We start from the raw sequence: 18,763 nt of genomic DNA on the forward strand, positions 1-18,763 counted from the left end.
CCAACAGTGCGTAACGGAGACGTGACCGATCGCCCAAAAGGCTAACAGACCGATCAGTGTAAAAGATAATAAAGTAAATTATGTTCATATTGTATTTTTTGCTTAACACACTTTTGGCCGCAACATATAAAGTGTATAAAATAACGTAATAAAGAAATACAAGATTTGGTAAAACTGCAGGTACGGACAATATGGCTCTCGAGGTAAGCAACGTGTTTTTCCGAGGGCTTAGACAAGTTTAAGACAATTTTCTTCCATGGCGTTACCGTCGCAAACGACCTAAAATTACCTAAACTAACCTAACCGGCGGGCCCCCCGTGGATCCCTCGGCAATTTTAGGTCATTTACAACGGAAACGTCATAGAAGAAAATTGTCTAAACCATCGGAAAAACGCATTGCTCAACTCGAGAGCCATATTGTCCGAAACTGTAGTAATATTCAATATTTAATGTAGTGTTTACGGACAAAAAAAATAAAAAGTACATGAAATTTAAGCTCAGTGTCCCCTATGAGTGAAAGTTAATCAAGTATCCCCCTACAGAGTAATGACCATTTTCTACTGTGCGGACCGACAACGAGAATTTAAATGATATACTATTATAAATTCTTAATAGAAATTAATTACCCAGGAGTCTTATTGTGTATGTTTTTAATGCCATTTAACAGAGGGTAATCCTGGAACAGATGGCTAACACTAGAACGAGTTGTTCGATTTCGTTCTTTTTTTTCCACTGATGTTCTTGGGATGATAGTAAGTAATAAAAATTACACGGAAATGCCCAGATAATGTATCTGTGCCTGCTCCAGTGTTGGTCAAGTTTGGCATTGAAAGAGCTCACTGTTTTCTGGACTTGTGGCTTCTTCAAGCTTGAGCTGTGACCCCTTGTGGGGCGGGCGTCCACCAGCTCCAGGTGCGGACACTCGACTGAGTAGTACCCTCTGAGATGTTTATAAACTTCGTCACCCCTTTCCCGTCTATAGTATAAGCTAGGCAGTTGCAGGCGTTCTAATTTCTCTGGGTAACTGAGGTGCCGTAGTGCAGGCACCAGTCTGATGGCCCTCCTTTGGACATTTTAAATCAACTGACAGTCTCTATAGCATATCTCGGGGACCAGACCGGGTGACAGTACTCCAAACGGGGAAGCACCTCACTCTTGATGACCCACTATTATAGTTTAGTTGCTTGATTCACCTTCTTCTCACAATGGCTCGAGAACTTCAGATCGTTGTCAACATGCACACCCAGTTCCTTTTCACGTTCGGTCTCTATTTATGCAGTCTCTTCGTCCCGTTGGGACAACTGATATGCCTCTTTATTGTTGGTACAGTTGCGGAAATGTGTTCCTACACTCCCATGTGGTAACCCACGTCTCCAAACGGCCAACCTATATGACCTATAGCAAACCTATCCACCAATCACTTCCGTCGTTACGCGACCAATACCCATTCATTCATAAATAGTGATACTACTACTGCGACGGTGCCGTTTGGAGACACGGGTTACCACAGGGGGTGTAGGAGCACATTTCCACAACTGTACGACTTAGGTGTATCCTCTTACACTTCGTGACATTGAATCTTAGCCGCCATTTCTTCGATCACTCTTGAAGTTTACAGAGGTCTTTCTTTGGCTTCTTCGCAGTCTGTTTGGTTCTTAATTTACCTGAATAACTTGGCATCGTCCTCAAACATTTCTTTGGAGGAATGTATAGCTTCTGGCATGTTATTTATGAAACAAACAACAACGGACCAAGTACACTACCCTGACGGTACCCTGTGGTACCCCGCTTGTCACGGGTACATGTGACGATTTCGTGCCATTAATCACCACACACTGCTTGCGGTCTTGAAAAAAGTGTCCAATTCACGCTGGGACACTTTTCCGAATCTCGTACCCTTCCAGTTTAATTCTCAGCCTTTTAAGGGGTACGCTATCGAAAACCTTGGCAAAATCTACATATATTAAGCGCTGTTCCAGAATTTTAGTCCAAACATCCAGTACCTTGAGTAATTGTGTTAAGCAGGAGTGTCCCGGCACAAGACCATGTTGGCAGTCCTTTACAAGGATGTTTCGTGGTAGATGTTTCCTCACGACATCTCTTATGATGCTCCCTAGTACTTTACACACTATGCTGGTAACAATCGCCTTGCTTGAATATTTGACTCACATAAGCCATTTTCCAGTCCCTGAGGACCTTTTGTTCGTCCAGGCAGTTACAGAACAGGATCTTAAAAGACTACTCTCCCTTACCCTAACGCATACTTAAGCCTAATAACCTTAACCTAACATAATATTAACCTGAAAGAAGATTACTCTAACTTAACCTCAACCAAACATACCCTAACGTTATCTCAGAATATGGCCATAATACTGTTATAAATCACGTTCAGTAGATTCCCCCCTCAGAGGGGCACAACATGTGGGAATGACAAGGTGGTATAATTGAAATGGTTTAATAACTGTAGGATATAAATTGTATAATTTTAATATTGTTTATTGTAACGTAAAGTGTGATTTTTTTCCCTTTGGTATTACTTGGTAAGTTTTAATATTTGTTATCAGAATTTTTTTTAAATTTGTTTACCCTTTATAGTCCTCTTGTCCTTCTTGGTGAAAACCCAGAAATAGGATATGTCTTTTTAAGACTCGATGGTCATAATCTGAGGAAATAAAGATTCCATTTATTTTGTTGCGAGTCCCAGGTTCCCCCTTAGACTGTCAGGCACATTTTTTCATCCCTCTACACGTGAGTTCGTAACAATTAACATGAAATAAAGTTGATACCATGTCCTGGGTTCATTCCCCGGCTTGGGACAGATGTGATACAGGTGTTGTCCAGTGTGATCTTGGGAAAAATGGCAGGTTTTCTCCGGGTGCTCCAGTTTCCTCCTATACTAACACTGGACGATAAAGTTCACAACAAAGTTAAAAAAAAAAAGACCAACTGCCCGAACAACTAGTAAATTGATACGTGGTGAAATAATAAGGAAAAATAATAAATAGATAAATAAATAAACTATTATTTGTTCGATTATAGCCCTTCCAGCTGCTTTACAATGTTGAATTGAAGTTAAAAAGACGTCAAACTTTAATTTCAGCGTTGATTCTACGTCTGAAACGCCGTCGACTGCCAGCTTGGATGGTTCAGTATTTGCAAAAAAATAAACTATTGGAGGAAAATAAATATCAAACTGTCCTCTGTTCTTGCTACTACAAAGAACTTTTCATTTATTTTAAAACTATTTAGCAATTTCTAGTACATAGTTTGAAAGTTTATTTAGCCAGTATTATACAGAAACAAAGTAAGCAACAACGATAAATTACAATGTACTGTAGACGTGGGTGAGCCTTACGAGGCTGCAGCTGTCTTGTAATTAGTTCAGGGTATATTGTAGTATTTACTTCCACCGCTGACACTTTTCAATTTTGTGAAGTTGTAGTTTGATGATAATATATGATCGGTTCACTGAGTACAGACCAGTTACACAAGGACCTTTCCTTGATTGGTCAGGCATCACCCAAAGACTACCAGAAGTAATGTATTGGGCGTCAGAGGCAAAACTATTAAATCACACGAAGACCTTAATGTAACTAGGCAGAGCAGGTGGCTGATCAGAACGCTTTGACAGATCAGATCGTGGGTGGCTGGGGTGGGCGTGAGAGCATAGGGAAAGTGCGTAGCCGGAGCGTGTCCAACTCATGCTCCAAGTCCAGTATGATGGCCTGGCGCTGCCTGGCGTGGGTGGTGAGGTCACTACACGCCATCACTCGACGCAGCCTGGTAGAAAATGACGCGTTAATTCGTGAAAACTAGACAGATAGCTAGATACATACATGCATGCAATACACACATACGTATATAAGAAGGTAGATAGTGTATTCAGTTATATCGCCATACAAGTTTACATTGACGCAGCATGCACAGTACAGGGATACAAACAATGCACAATAGACAATGCATGGTACAGGTGCATAGTGCAGGTATATAAACAGTGGTAGTCAGAAGTTCATTTCCACCAAGGACAGCCTAACAGCCGCCATATACACCTTACAAGCTCACTTGCATACTTATTGTACGGTAAGTTAATTATATATTTCAACGTGTACGTGTCGTCAGCTACGTGTTTTACGGTTTATCACTATTCTCCCCTCTCTCTAACTTAGCTTACCCTCTATCTTTTTTACCTCACTCATCCACCCTCACCTGTTCTCCCTCTTGGCTAGGTGTAGCTCCGGTTGAGCCTGGGCGACTTGCGTTTGCAGGTCATCGATCTCCTGTGCGAGATCATCCACTTGACGCTGGAGATTGCTGACTTTGCGGCGCGACTGTCGGAGCTGCTTAACCACCTTGTTGGACCCCGCCGCCATGCTCTCCACCCTCTCCCCGTGAATCTGTGGACCCATACACAACCAAACAGGTGCTATATACCGACCGATCATCACCTACACAGAAAAGCTTTTTACCGATAATCAAATGGATACCGACGTTCAACTACAAAGATATATCTGAATTTTGCACTTATCCCATCCACATGAACAGAGCTGTTGGACACACACCTTGACAGTTCCCTCAACACACAAACACCTTGACACACACACACCTTGACAGCTCACCACAGCATCACCTATGGGCTTTGATCACATTATATTTAAGGGTTTGTAATTCAGATTTAAGTTTCATCCAATCAAATCAAATCAGTTCATAATTGAAAGAGGTGAAACTGGGCTTTCTTTTCACCTCATGATTTTTATCTTGTTATAGCATCATTAGGAATAATCGAAGTACACAAATTCACGAATGAAAACTAACAAATCCACAATTAACAAAGCCACACAAATTTGAATTTGATATTTTTTTCGGGAGGGTTTGATAGAAAATTATAATAAGCCTTACCGTGATACCTTACTTGACCTTGAGGTTTTAGTACACTTACTTCCAATTTTTTATACACTACTTTTTTCTATGGATCATACTTTAGTTTTACCTGTACATAAGAATAAAGTCAATTATATCCCCACCAGAGTATGAGGTTTAGTTTCGTCTCAACATTCTTCAGTTCGTCCTTTCTGAACTCTGTTCTGTCTCAGAGACATAATTTACTTGGCAAACGGTCCTAAATGTTTGTTGATAGAAATGGCAGAATTTTTTTCTACTCTCGTCATACTCGACCTGTTGGAGGCGCTGGAGAGAAGCATAGAGCTGGGAGGGGTCATGGTGTCCACTTCCGGCCACTGCATTGGTCGCTGCTGCCATGACGTCCCGACCGACCTGTGCGAGCAATACATGACAAAACTTTAAGAAAAAAGGTAAATTTATACATATTTACATATAAATTTTGTCTTTGCTATAAATCATTTATGATTTATAGCATTTATGATTTATACAGCAAAGAAAGTGTATAACTGTTTTTTTGTCATACATTAAGGGAATTGATTGTCATGATGAAAAGATGATAATTTTGATACACACACACACACACACACACACGCACACACACAGTAACCCGGCACTTGCCCTGAAGCTAGAAGGACTAACCTAGAGGATAGATATTTACCTTGAGGGTGTTGATATGGTGGAGGTCTTGACGAGCCAGCTCCACCTCCAGCTGCAGTTGTCCCCGAAGTGCTCTGAGCGCCTCCACCTCTCCATTCTCACCTCCACCCTCTCCTACACCGTCCGCCCTCTCACTCTCTACACATTTCTGCAAATCCGTAGCAGAGAGATAGAAAAGAGAAATGTATATTTATTTATAAAAAATTAGTTTTTTACACTGTTTTCTCGTCTTAATTTTTGAAGTCTTAATTTTACGTTATGCTCTTAACTATACGCCAATTTACAAGCCGGTGTTTCACTTAATAAATACAACAGCCCCATTCCTTAAATGAGTTTCGTCTAGCGGAGAAACTCAAATATTGAATCATCTAAATACATATAAACACCTCCACCACTGACTACAACAAATTACACTCTTCGTACGATAACTAAACCATTGAGTACGATAATAATCAACGTCTTCGTACGCACACTGTGAACAAACAATACCTCGGCTGTGGTTTCCAGTTTCTTGAGTTCCTCGTGCTTTACCAGTCGTGTGTCGCTGAAGTCTGGATTCAAGAGTTCCGTCATGGCTTCTAGGTCCACCTTCACCTGGCCACTCTTGAGTACCAGCACTAGCTCCATGTCCTCGTCTAAGAGCCTAAGGTCTCGGCTGGTCCTCGATACGTCCTCGTCAAGCTGACTCAACAAGTTTAATTGGCATGAAGATGCTATTGTCAGTGTCATTAATCATTAGTTTATTACCTATCAGATAGTCTTGCCTATATGTAGCAGCGTTATTAGCCCTGAATATATAGTATGTAGTAGAACTATTAACCTTGAGTATATGTAGTAGCACCATTAGACCTGAGTACAATATATGTAGTAGCACCACCACTAGGCTTGAGTATACGTTGTAACACCACTAGTTCTGATTAATTATATAGAAAGATAAGAGATAGATATATAAATAGAGAGAGATAGATAGATAGAGAACGAGAGACAGACGGATTCACCTGCTTGGCTTCCTGTAGGAGAGCTTGGTGTTTGGTGTCCATGGCCTGGAGGTGGGCAGCTGCGGAGGTCTTCTTGGCTTGGGTGTCTTCTAGTTCCTCCTGCAAGTCCTGACGACGACGGCGGTAGCGTAGGAATTGTCGCCAGGTCCTAGTGCCTCCCGTCAGTCCTTCGGGCATTATGTCGTCCCCGAGTCTGTGTTAGGTAAGGGGAGGTCTCTCTCTCTCTCTCTCTCTCTCTCTCTCTCTCTCTCTCTCTCTCTCTCTCTCTCTCTCTCTCTCTCTCTCTTAGCCCCAACAACTTAAAATCAGGTTACATCATTTTAACAAATCAAGATCATTTTATACACCTCTGCTTCTTGTAGTCTTTGGATAGTACAGGTGTGGAAAACTTTACCTTGGGGTAGTACAGGTGTGGAGAACATTACCGTTGGGGTAGTACAGGTGTGGAGAACATTACCTTGGGGTAGTACAGGTGTGGAGAACATTACCTTGGGGTAGTACAGGTGTAGAGAGACTCACCTGAGATCGTCAAGAGGCCGTTGGTCGTCGCTGTGGGAGGTGCCGCTGGCGGGTCGTGAAGGCCTGATACTGCTACGACGTGTGCCGCCTCGCTGTCAAAGGTCACTAAACGTAACCCAAATTTTCTCTAACGTTATAAATCAAAGACTCGAAGTTAAGATTTATTAAATTAAAATCACGAAACTTTAGTAAACATCAATAATAATTATGATGTTGTAGATCACAAAACTGAAGTGACACTTCGATAAATCTGTATCACAACTCTTTAAATCAGGGTTCAGATTTAGAACTAAAAGGTTTAATTTAAAAAAGCATTAAAACGTTTCAACCATGAACCAATGAGTATGATAACAACCCCCCGTGAATACAACAAATTAAACCCCTGAGTATGATAACAACCCCATGAATACAACAAATTAAACCCCTGAGTATGATAACAACCCCATGAATACAACAAATTAAACCCCTGAGTATGATAACCCCATGAATACAACAAATTAAACCCCTGAGTATGATGATAACCCCATGAATACGACAAATTAAACCCCTGAGTATGATAACAACCCCATGAATACAACAAATTAAACCCCTGAGTATGATAACAACCCCATGAATACAACAAATTAAACCCCTGAGTATGATAACCCCATGAATACAACAAATTAAACCCTCGACTTAATTTATTGAGTGAGGTGACTTTAGGTGGTGATATTTCTAAGTGTTATAAGCGCTACTTGGATTGAAGGAGCTACATCACAGTGCTCTTTTGTTTCATGCTTTCATTTTATGCAGTGATTTCATTAATTCTCGTATGTGTGTATTTTGTATATATTAGTTTATAAGAATATTACTATGCCTTCTTTAACAACTGAAATAAGTAAATATACAATAAGGGTAGAAAAAAGGGGAGAATATTGGAGATGAATTGAACAAGTGAGGAGTGTGAGAGAGAAAGAAAAACTATGCGAAATAAAGAGAAAATAGTTAACCGAGGGAATTAATTCTCTCTCTCTCTCTCTCTCTCTCTCTCTCTCTCTCTCTCTCTCTCACCTCGGGCGTGGCTGGGAGGCAGGCTGGGCTTTAGAGGCGGCTGGGGGGCAGGGCTGGAGGGGGAGTGAGGGAATCGACACACCTCCTCCCATCCCCCTCCTGGGACCCCTGGCACTGATGGGCAGGTCGAGGTGTCTCCGCTGCTCAAAAGCTTTCCTGCTGCATCAAAGAAAACAACAACAGGTGAGTTGATCAGTAATATAGACAACAAGTGACTTGATCAGTAATATAAACAACAACAGGTGAGTTGATCAGTAATATAAAAAACAATAGCTGAGCTGATCAGTAATATAAGCAACAACAGGTGAGTTGATCAGTCATATAAACAAAAACAGGTAAGTCTACCGTTGATAAACATAAGTTAACAATACTTTCCTTTGTTGGCTCTATCGTTATCTTTATCTCTCTCTATTCCATAGACTTCAGCTCTTCATAAAATAAGCAAGTTTGGTAAGTGTCAAGTGACCTACGTAGGTGAGCGATGTGCGCGGCGATGTGGGTGACGGTGACGATTGCGAAAGGGGGAGTGGCGCCTGAGTAAGGGGAAGTGACGTTTGAGTGAAGGAAGTGACGTTTGAGTGGAGGAAGTGACGTTTGAGTGGAGGGAGTGACGTCTGAGTATGGGAAAGTGACGTTTGAGTGGAGGAAGTGACGTTTGAGTGGAGGAAGTGACGTTTGAATGGAGGGAGTGACGTCTGAGTATGGGGAAGTGACGCCTGAGGGGAAGTGGTCCCTTGGGAAGTGGAGGGGACACATGGAAGGGAAAGGATTTTAAACGCCTCCTACTGACATGAACATGTACTGGACTCACAAGACCACAGGAGATCCGAAACACTCCAAGACTTACAACAACGATGCTGATGGTACAGACCTCCCGTCATTATCCAACTATTACCTCCTATTGTAGAGACCTTACTACTCTAACCTTTATTTATTCTAACTTTTTTCGGCCTTGCTAACCCTCGGTGCTTGAAGACCAGTAGAAAAATAACGATGGAGAGTTCCTACGCAAAGTTGTTTACGTTGTGAAAGATGGAGGAGAGTCCAGACAAATACATATGTATGGACTTGAACATACAAGTAAGTGTATGTGTACCTGTAGAGCATCAAGAGGTGGTTGTACTGGTCTATCGGCAGGTTGATGAGAGCCCTCCTCAAGCCCACCTCCTCCTCCTTCAATTGTTCCTGTATCCGCTCCTGCTTCGCCTTTGCCCTTGCCTCCTCCCTACTGCTGCCCTCTGCCTCCTTCACCACCTGCGACACCCGCTCCTCTACCTGCAGTAGTGAGAGTGAAAGAGAGAGGGATTGGTTCACGATGACCAACCTGGCGGCGTCACTCCTGCAAGCCCCTAAGGATGCAGGCATTCAGAAAGACACTAACTCTCAAGGACCAACCTGACAGCGTCGCTGTTTGAGATCCTTAAGGGTGTCGTTGAGATGGTCTTGTTGAGCGAGGCGGTGACGCAGCCTGACGGTGACCAGATCGTAGAGCAACAGCGCCTCATCCGTCGACACCCGCGAGTCCACCAAGCTGATCACCTGACTGTCGAACTCCTGAAGAAGACTCTATAGAAGGTGGAGGTGAGACAGATTTATACTTTCTTTCTCTTTCTCCTTCCCTATTCTTCACTCCCCACCCTTCCTTCCTTCCTTCACTTTTCCTAAATTTTTCTCCTCCCTCTCTCTCCCTCTCACTCACTCACCTTGATGGTAGGAATGATCCTCTCCAGCTGGAGGGTGAGGGTAGTGGCGTGTGCCTTCCTCTTCCTGGCCTCCTCATCCTGGGCTGCCTTCCATTCCCTCCACGCCCGCGCCTCCGCCCATGTCCAAACCTCCCGCGGCTTCTATGCTTGTCATTAACCAGGAAGGAAAGAGTCAGATGAAAATTACCCAGTTAGAATCAGGTATTATAAAATATTACGGTAACCAATGGGAAGGAAATTTGTGAGAGTGGTAAGCATGGCGCACACATTCTGGGGGAGACAAAATGGCTCAGTTTGGGGCCAAATTGGCAAAGGTTCGCTCGATGAATATTCCTCGTACCTGAAGATGTAACAATGCACCTAAGGTAAGGTATAAGTTAACCCCCTAAAATAACTTCAAAATTATACTTAGACTTAACTATTCTGTTTACTCCAAGCTTGCAACTGGGCCAAATCAAAGGAAGGTCGTGTGATTGGTCGAGTCACGCCTGATGGATACAGTGAACGAGAGGGTGACGCAATAACAAACGCTGCTGACCGTTTTTAACTTTTTCTTTTCCACTTTAAGATATCTACGCTATCAATGTGTCCCACGTGCTGATTTTTACTTTCCCGGCATCGTATATCATTCTAGATCAACACTTAATTGTTAATATTATATGCAATTACAGAATAAAAAAAATTAAGTGATGAATTTCTAGATAAACCCAATGCACTTCACTCCGCCAGCCAATGCGCTGTATTGATAAAGTATGTCCTAGGCTCTGGTAGCAACTGTTAGGGGACAAAATTCAGGTAAATTAGTGAAAAGGATATTTTCAGAGGGATTCTCTACCATTGCATGAAGCTAGGATAATGTATATAGATATGATAGACTCTTGTTATAATTTTGTTCATATTTTTGGGATTGTTGGTGCTTTAGCTTACACCAATCTGTTACAATAAAGACATACTTGAGTTGCGAGGAGTATTCACCGCACCAACCTCTGTCAATCCTCACCCAGGGAGGCTGCAAGGAGTCGCGCGCATCACTACCTGGAAGAAGTGAGTCGTTGACGACGCCTCGCCATTCTCTGTTCCCATATGTCGAGGTCCTGATAGAAACGCCCTGGCATCTGTCCACGCTTCTCGAGCCCCTGCTGTTGAAGGTGCAATAACAGCACCGTCAGGAACAGCACGAGGAGTCTCGCTGTGATTGGACTCCTCCTTGGTCACCTAATGACGAAAAGAGTAACGTTATTGATGGGTTTTGTCTTGGGATGGAATAAAGTGACGTGATTGGTCCGTGGGTCTACTCTTCGAATAAAAGCGAGTGACGTGATTGGTGGGTCTACTCTTCGGATGAAATAGAGGGATGTGATTTAATAAAGACAAACAAACATACAGACTGATATTAAAATAGATATACAGAAAGATAAATACACAGATAAGCAGATAGATAAATCGATAGACAGAGATGGATCGAGAGACAGAGAAAGAGAGGTGGTTAGATAGACAGATAGAACAATAGATAGACAGGGACAATATATAATCACCTCAGTATCATCCACTTGCAGCATTAGTTCTGGTCGTTCCTCGAGTTCCCAAGACGGTTCGTACTCTTCTTCCTCCTCCTCCTCCTCTTCCTCTTTCTCTTCCTCCTGACAAAAGATTAAGATATATATTAGAGGTCTTCCTTCCCCCTCCCACTCTTTTTTTTTTCTTTCTAACTCACATTCCATCCCTTTTCCGCCTCTTCCTTTGTTTCCTTCTTCTTTCATTAAATATATCTACTTTTTAATCCTTCTCTTCCTCCTCTTGGGGATGAAATGACCAACATGATGCTAGTGTTTTTTTTTTCTTCCTCTTAACTCTCCTTCCCTTCATGCCTTCTTTCTCTTCCTCCTATTTTTCTTACTTAACTTGTTTTTATTCTCAATTTCTTCCTCCTCCTTATTAATTCCTTCCGTTACTTATTCATCCTCTTCAAACTTCTCTTTCTAAACTCTCCTCCCCCCTCCTCTTCCTCCTATTTTTCTCACTCTTTCCCGCCTCTGTTTTTTCTCCCACGAATGAAAGAAAGTCTTGATGGACCTTTAATCCCTTTCCATTCTGTTTTCGTTCCTCTTGTTATCGCCCTAGACGGAGTTGGACCTACCTGAAGGAGGGTAGGTGTTGGCACGCCCTCGGACGCACCTCTGGAACTGGTACTGCCGCTATGTCCTCGGCTCTTGTCACCTCTTTTACGTATTCTCGACAGCTCCTCCTGGGGATGGGGGGTACAGTAGGTGAAGGCGATGATGAGGTAAATGTTTGTTTACAACTTAATTTCATTCTTTTCCCCCTCCCTCCCTCCCTCCCTCCCTCCCTCCCTGCTATGACACAATCGATTCTTCAAAATATACCCTGGGCTGTTGAAGTTAAAGAGAGAGATGTAGATAAAGAAGCCAAGAGAGAGTCAAGGCCTCAACATGTACAATACAGTACCTTGAGCTGTCGGCGCTTTCGGGTGAGTCTGTGCACCTCCTCGATGACTCGCCCCTTCCTCTGGTGAACAGCGTCGAACCTGGTGTTGAAGCCCTGCTGGAGCCGCCTCTTCAGGAACTGTTGGAAGATGGGAGGATTATTGTATCTCTTCATTGTTTTTTATCAGCTTAATTTCAGATTTTTGTATCCTGTCACTTTTAATTAGTTTTACTTTATTCTCTTCGCAACTGATCGGTTTGTTGGCCTCTTGGGTGGTCGGTGACATCTCTGTTGCTAATTTCTTCTTCGTTTGTTTTTTATTTCGGAAAATTTTTAATGTTGTGGATGTTCAATTATTATAGAAAATGTAATGCATCTGATGTGTGTATAATAAAGGATACTTATTAAAAAAAACGTGAACTTTGAGGACTAGCTTCCAGACAAAAAAATTGACTAATAAATGGTATACTTAAAACAAATTTTAAGGACCATTTATCAAAGAAACTGTATTTAGCGAACAAATATTAGGGGATACTCAATTAACTTTAATCCGTTACTGCCTTACCAGCTACGTCGAAAGCTCAGGAAATTTCTGCTCGTCGGGAAGACCATCCATCAAAGAATTCACATTTAATCAGTAAACTCTGTTAGTCAACTGAAAATCTAAAATATAGGAGTCATCCATCGGATAAAAACATTGTTTAGAATGATAAACATAGAGGGCATTTTAATCAGAACATAAATTCTGTGACGGTTGGGACTCACTGCGAGGAGGACCAGCTGACGCTTCACCCGGTCTCTGCTGGTCAGTTCGAGCTGCGGGTAAAGCAGATGGCGGTACTCGGCTTCAGTCAGGTTAGGTTCCACGTCCTCACTCTCGCAAATGTCCACCTCGGTCGCAGGGAGCTTTACCTCGTCAGGTGCAGCCTTAGCTACGTCCGTTGAAGCCATCGCCACATCCGGTAAAGTCTCCTTCTCCAATTCTTTAGAATCTTCTTTCCCTACTTCTTTTGAAGTCCATTTCCCAACTTCCTTGGAAGGCTTCCCCGCGTCCTTGAAAGACTTTCCCGCAGGTTTCCCCCCTGCCGGTGGAGCCCCCTTCATTATAACCCTTGAAAATACTCCCACCTCCGTTGTGGCTTTCTTCCACACGCCAGCCTTCCTAGTACGGCTAGTGGGAACCTCACTCCTAGAGGACACTTGAGTGGCTTCTACCTCCCGTAGCCTGAACGGTGAGGAACAAGTAGATACCGAAATATGAAAGGCGAGATACACAGAGAGAAATGTTAAATTTTAAGGAAAACTTTGTAAATACTTAAAGAGAGAAAAGACAAAGGATGCTTCACAAATTCCAAATTATTAAAAAGAATAATATAGAATAAGAGTATGGTGGGGGAGGGGGGTCTCACCTCGCCTTCACCACATTCAAGACAGCCCACCACGCCCCTGGTTTGGGTACCATCACTGGATAGTTCCTCACACTGACGTCACTACAGATGCACTGCAAGAATACCAATCAGAAGCTACATTTATATTTACTTAGAAGGCCTCTTTCCTTGTGGTTATCAGCATATATATATATATATATATATATATATATATATATATATATATATATATATATATATATATATATATATATATATATATATATATATATATATATATATATATATATATACAGTGGTGATGAACTCACAAAGAGAGAGCGAGACTTCACTAGCATGTTGTCCCAGGCAGCTTCCTTCAAGTGGTGACACTGTAACAACTTCTGCAGCCTCGCCCGCTCCACCTCCCGTACCACGCCCACCTCCCTGTCGGGGTTGTGAGGACGTAAGACACTGCTACATGTAAACAGGCCAGGTAACTAGGATGTAAGTTATATGCGAACATGCCAGGTAACGGGTTTAAGTTATGTGTAAACAGGCCAGGTAACTAGGGTCTACTGTAAGTTGTGTGCAAACAGGCAAGGTAACTAGGGTCTAAGTTACGTGTTAACAGACCAGGTAACTATAGGTACATGTAAACAGACATTATGGAAAGTCCTGGTATTTGAGGGTTAGAAAACACATGTAGAAGCCTGGGTTTAGCTTAATATGTTTAAAATTAAAAACCACTTATATCTACGCATGTTACTATAAGGTTGTAGTGGATCTCTCCCCTACAACTACATCCGCATTCCAATGCGACAGTATCCTAGCAACCAGCCAACTGCTCGGGGGGGGGGGTCGCCACCTGCTACGTCTTCCCTAGGTCTTCCCTAGCAACGGAGTCAAGAAACGGGTTTACTTTCGGCTGCATGTATATAAGCTCGCAGTCTCTCCATTGAAACATCTGAGAACTGCACCTCGGCGAGGTAAGATCTTCTCTGTTCCCGAGGTACTACGTGAACCTGACGATGTTCACCTGTAACCAGGCGAAGGCCGTAAGACTGTACCCAGTCACATGCCCTTCGCCCAAGCAACTAAACCTCCTTGTCCTGAGGAAGTATTTTGACTCCTCAGGAATCACGGGGGTAACAAGGGTCGTCCTCAGAGACAGTGGTGGCCTTATCGTCACCTTCACGGAATGGGGAGAGGCCCAGCAAATAGCCAACATAACAGAAATTAACAGGATCCAGATGCTAGTGGAAGCTCGCACAGAGGACAACTTGGTGTTGGGAGTCATCTCCCACACCGAGATTGAACATCTTGAAAAAGAATAACTGGCCGAGCTGATCGGAGACCAGCTCTCAATAGTACAGAAGCTGACCAGTGCAACTACGCTGGTTGGCTACCCCAAGAAGCTACCAAGCACCGTTTTGCTGGGATGGGAGAAGATCCCAGTAAGACCGTATGAAAGAAGACCAACAAGATGTTACAAATGCCAGAGGTACGGCCATCTGGCGCGGAAGTGTCGTGCTCTGGAGGTCTGTTGGTAGCTGCGGGACACCCGGGCACCAGGACACCAACTGCTCGGCGGCCGCCAAGAAATGCGCAGCTTGTGGTGGCCCTCACTCCTCCTCCGACCGGGAGTGTCCCAAGTGGAGGGAGGAGTGTAGGGTGGCTAAGGTGCGAAGTAAGGAAAAACTGAGCTACAAGGAGGCTCTCCTTGTAGTGAAAACTGAAGAAAAGAGGAATCAAGACCCGAACAAGACCACAGAAAATAATTATGAAGACCCCAAGAAGACCACAGAAAAGAAGCCAGAATTAAACAAGACCGAAGAAAACGCTATATTAACATTAACACCGTTTATAGACGTTTACAAGAATATACCAGAACAAGACCAAGAAGAAGAATGGAAATTGAAAAGTAAAAAGAACAACAAAAGGAAGAAGTCCAAAGAAAATGACTCTGCAAACAAACAGCTTCGGCCGAAATAGCCCAATTGCGAAGTGGCCAGTAATCCCCAATACAAGTACCATTGAAATTCATTCTTCTCTAAGTTCCTAAACACGCAACATCTCTAACGAAGCTCCTGCACAGATACCTCCTCAAGCACGCTACTCACTGAACGTGTCTCTTGAGCAAGCCTCTCACCACACGGCATCTCCAGCACCAGACTGTCTTTCATATAATATATTTTAAGTAAGAAAACCACCACCTAGAGTTTCCATCCATCCATCCTGAGTGCTAGACAACATAATATTACGTAAACCTACAAGGTCATTACAATATTGCTTCAGTCCGACCTCAATACCCCCAAATTTAAGGATACTGACAAAAAACGACCGTAATTGACGAGTTGACCGTTCTGGGTAAACACAAGAAATACACCCTGCCACTTTCGTAAAGTGATACGGTATATATAATTTGTAATAAAAGTTTAAAGTCCTGCTATAATAGTCAAGATAAGTTGATTTCTCTAGAAACAGGGCCGCCATTTGCAATGACGTCACCAGTTTCCCTGCAGCCGACGTACGCATGGAGCTACGAGGCAATTGAGAAGTAATGACATTGTCAGGACTTTGTTTTTTGAGAATTCCTGATGCTAGGTAAACATGACAACATGGGGCTGTTAAAGGGTAAAATTTTAATTTAACTACCATAAGTATTTTGATGTTTAGATTCGAGATAGGCTATATAAGGTAAATTTTAAGTTTCGGTCATCCCTGTACTTAGTCATGCAGACTGTTTTTTTCTGATGGTTTGCGATGTGTTATGAACGATTTTGACCTTCAGTTCTATCGGAAATCACTAGTTTTGAGTTACTTCCCCCACCCCCCCCCCCTTACCGGTGTATGTTAAGCTAACCTTAAAACTTATAATATAACTCATCATACCCTAACCTAACCTATGACCTGCATTTTCTTATGCTATAGAAAAATGTTTTGCGACAGAAATCCCATAGAGATAATGTGTCTTATTGTTTAAAGTACTTAATCCCACAGTTAAAATAATAAGGTTCCCCAGATGACCAAAACCAAAATAATACCAACATTGTTTGGAATGTTTATACGGTACTATGAAATTTGTAGTAGGGGCAGCTAATATCCATTGAAAAAGTTAATGTGCTTAGTAATATTTATGTATTCAATATAGCATTACTGTATTGCACAGTAAAGCACAATTAATTATCTAATAATATTTATTTACAGAGCTGATCAGCTGAGAAGGTTGGTCAACTACTTCCAGGGTTCATCAAGGCAGATGAAAGAAATTTACCAAAAGTAGATGTCTTTATGATTGTAGAGTATTATCAAGAACTCCGCCATCCAGCTATTATGCACGTTAAATTACATCTGTCATCTGATCATCTCAAGCCCATCCCCTGGTCATGGTCGTCCCTAGTCCTTCCATAACATTAAATATAGACATCAGTAACGAAAACTTATATTTTCCAGACATGAAATAGAGAACAGTGATGAAAACTTCCATGTTGGAGTTATCGGTCTTTTTTATCATTTTGGCAACCAGCAAGTAAATACACACGATGATACTTGAGCAGTAATTTATTTTAACCCAAAAATAAGGTACGCCTGTGTATATCAACATTGTATATGGCCAAAAGTCCTGTAATTTTGCTGGTAAACAACACATAATAATGGACACTATGTACACCACGGCTGGCTGCCTCTACGCTCCCTCTCTGCAGCTGGAGGGAACCAGTGACGTCACAACCAATCACAGAGTTTTTCATTCACGTGACTTTTTAGCAACTTTAACCCTTAATTTCTACACTTTTGGGCCTAATTTATTTTAAAATATCATTACCATAGTGAATTTAAGCGTTTTCTTTACCCATTAACCTGCCATCTTATGAAAAAATTCCGACCGTCAATTCGGGAAAATGTTGCGAAGTTAAAGTTCTGAGGGAGAAGTTGTCATAACAGGAGGCCCAGTTCAGGAAACGTAGCCCGAGTTAAGGAATTGTTGCCAGAATAAGAAGCCAGTTTTCCTACGCCCCCCATACACAAACTTTATACATCAAGAACACCACAGACACATTCCTCCGTTTCCACATCATCTCCTTAACACACATACCAGCACACATCCCAACACTATATACAGTACATACACACACACTCACACACACACACACACACACACACACACACACACACACACACACACACCACACACCCTAGCATCCTCACACACACACCCTTGCATCTTCCCAGGCACCCCCTAGTATTCCCACCCCCTACACACCTCGGCATTCCTCTCACACACACAAAACCTAGTAACCCCTTCTCCCCCCCACACGCACACACCCCAGCGAGACTGTCCAGCGTCCCTCCCACACGCACACACCCCAGTGTCCCTCCCACACACACACATACACATCCCAGCATTCCTCCTACACACACCCTAGCATCCCTTCCACACACACACACAGCAGTGTCCCACCTCCCACACTCACATCCCAGAATTCCCCCTACACACTCTCCAACGTCCCTCCACACACACAGACACACACACATCCAGCGTTCCTCCCACACACACACACACATGCACTAGCATTCCTCCCACTCACATACCCCAGCATTTCTCAAACACACCACGAATGCTACACACAAGCGTTATGTAAACTCACGTTTGCACGAGTTTATCCTGGAGGGCTGCCAGGCGCCGCGGGTTGAAGGTAAACTCCGTCACAGGTAACTGGTGCTCCCCGTCCACTTGCTTGTTCTCCTCCAGCAGCGTCTCCAGCTGGTAGAATACGCCAGTTCATTTATTCTCAGATTTTATCCTAACGTAACTTTAAATTGAAATCTGACTTTACCGAACGTGACTTTAATTATTACTTAATTCTAAGTACAAACTTAACCTATCCTGACCCTGGACTTACAGTACATCTATCCTCACCTAATGTAACCCACCTCTGGATGTATGTACGCTTAATGTATTATCATCTAAGCCAGGATACAAAATTTGCTTAATCTAACTCGAAATGTAAATATAACTTAACATGGGATGTAAAGTTAACATAGCTTAACTTAACTTGAGGTGTAAACCAACATCAATAAGTCAATGACACTGGTTTTATTGCTTAACGGAGAGATAATTCGT

At 42.6% G+C, this 18,763-nt stretch overlaps 3 protein-coding genes across 3 annotated transcripts; all 3 read right to left on the reverse strand.

Moving 5' to 3' along the window:
* Positions 1 to 3,250: 3,250 nt before the first annotated feature.
* On the reverse strand, positions 3,251 to 8,163 carry LOC121856448. Its single transcript, XM_042352044.1, has 8 exons — positions 8,124 to 8,163; positions 7,074 to 7,165; positions 6,555 to 6,747; positions 6,046 to 6,237; positions 5,558 to 5,704; positions 5,173 to 5,271; positions 4,207 to 4,394; positions 3,251 to 3,780 (listed from the first exon to the last, which is right to left on the reverse strand). Exons 3-8 carry the CDS (start codon positions 6,729 to 6,731, stop codon positions 3,633 to 3,635), a joined length of 951 nt encoding a protein of 316 aa, XP_042207978.1. The 5' UTR covers positions 6,732 to 6,747; positions 7,074 to 7,165; positions 8,124 to 8,163; the 3' UTR covers positions 3,251 to 3,632.
* Positions 7,935 to 12,487, reverse strand: LOC121856462. Its single transcript, XM_042352068.1, has 8 exons — positions 12,293 to 12,487; positions 11,964 to 12,071; positions 11,362 to 11,466; positions 10,862 to 11,041; positions 9,827 to 9,967; positions 9,519 to 9,689; positions 9,220 to 9,398; positions 7,935 to 7,941 (listed from the first exon to the last, which is right to left on the reverse strand). Exons 1-8 carry the CDS (start codon positions 12,443 to 12,445, stop codon positions 7,935 to 7,937), a joined length of 1,044 nt encoding a protein of 347 aa, XP_042208002.1. The 5' UTR covers positions 12,446 to 12,487.
* A 447-nt stretch (positions 12,488 to 12,934) lies between these two features.
* LOC121856463 lies at positions 12,935 to 14,938 on the reverse strand. The gene is made up of 4 exons (XM_042352069.1): positions 14,883 to 14,938; positions 13,971 to 14,085; positions 13,681 to 13,772; positions 12,935 to 13,496 (listed from the first exon to the last, which is right to left on the reverse strand). The coding sequence occupies exons 1-4, from the start codon at positions 14,936 to 14,938 to the stop codon at positions 12,935 to 12,937; spliced, it is 825 nt and encodes a 274-aa protein (XP_042208003.1).
* Positions 14,939 to 18,763: the final 3,825 nt, after the last annotated feature.

This window comes from Homarus americanus, unplaced genomic scaffold, assembly GCF_018991925.1.
Source record: "Homarus americanus isolate GMGI-L3 unplaced genomic scaffold, GMGI_Hamer_2.0 scaffold29324, whole genome shotgun sequence".
Taxonomy (NCBI): Eukaryota; Metazoa; Arthropoda; class Malacostraca; order Decapoda; family Nephropidae; genus Homarus; species Homarus americanus.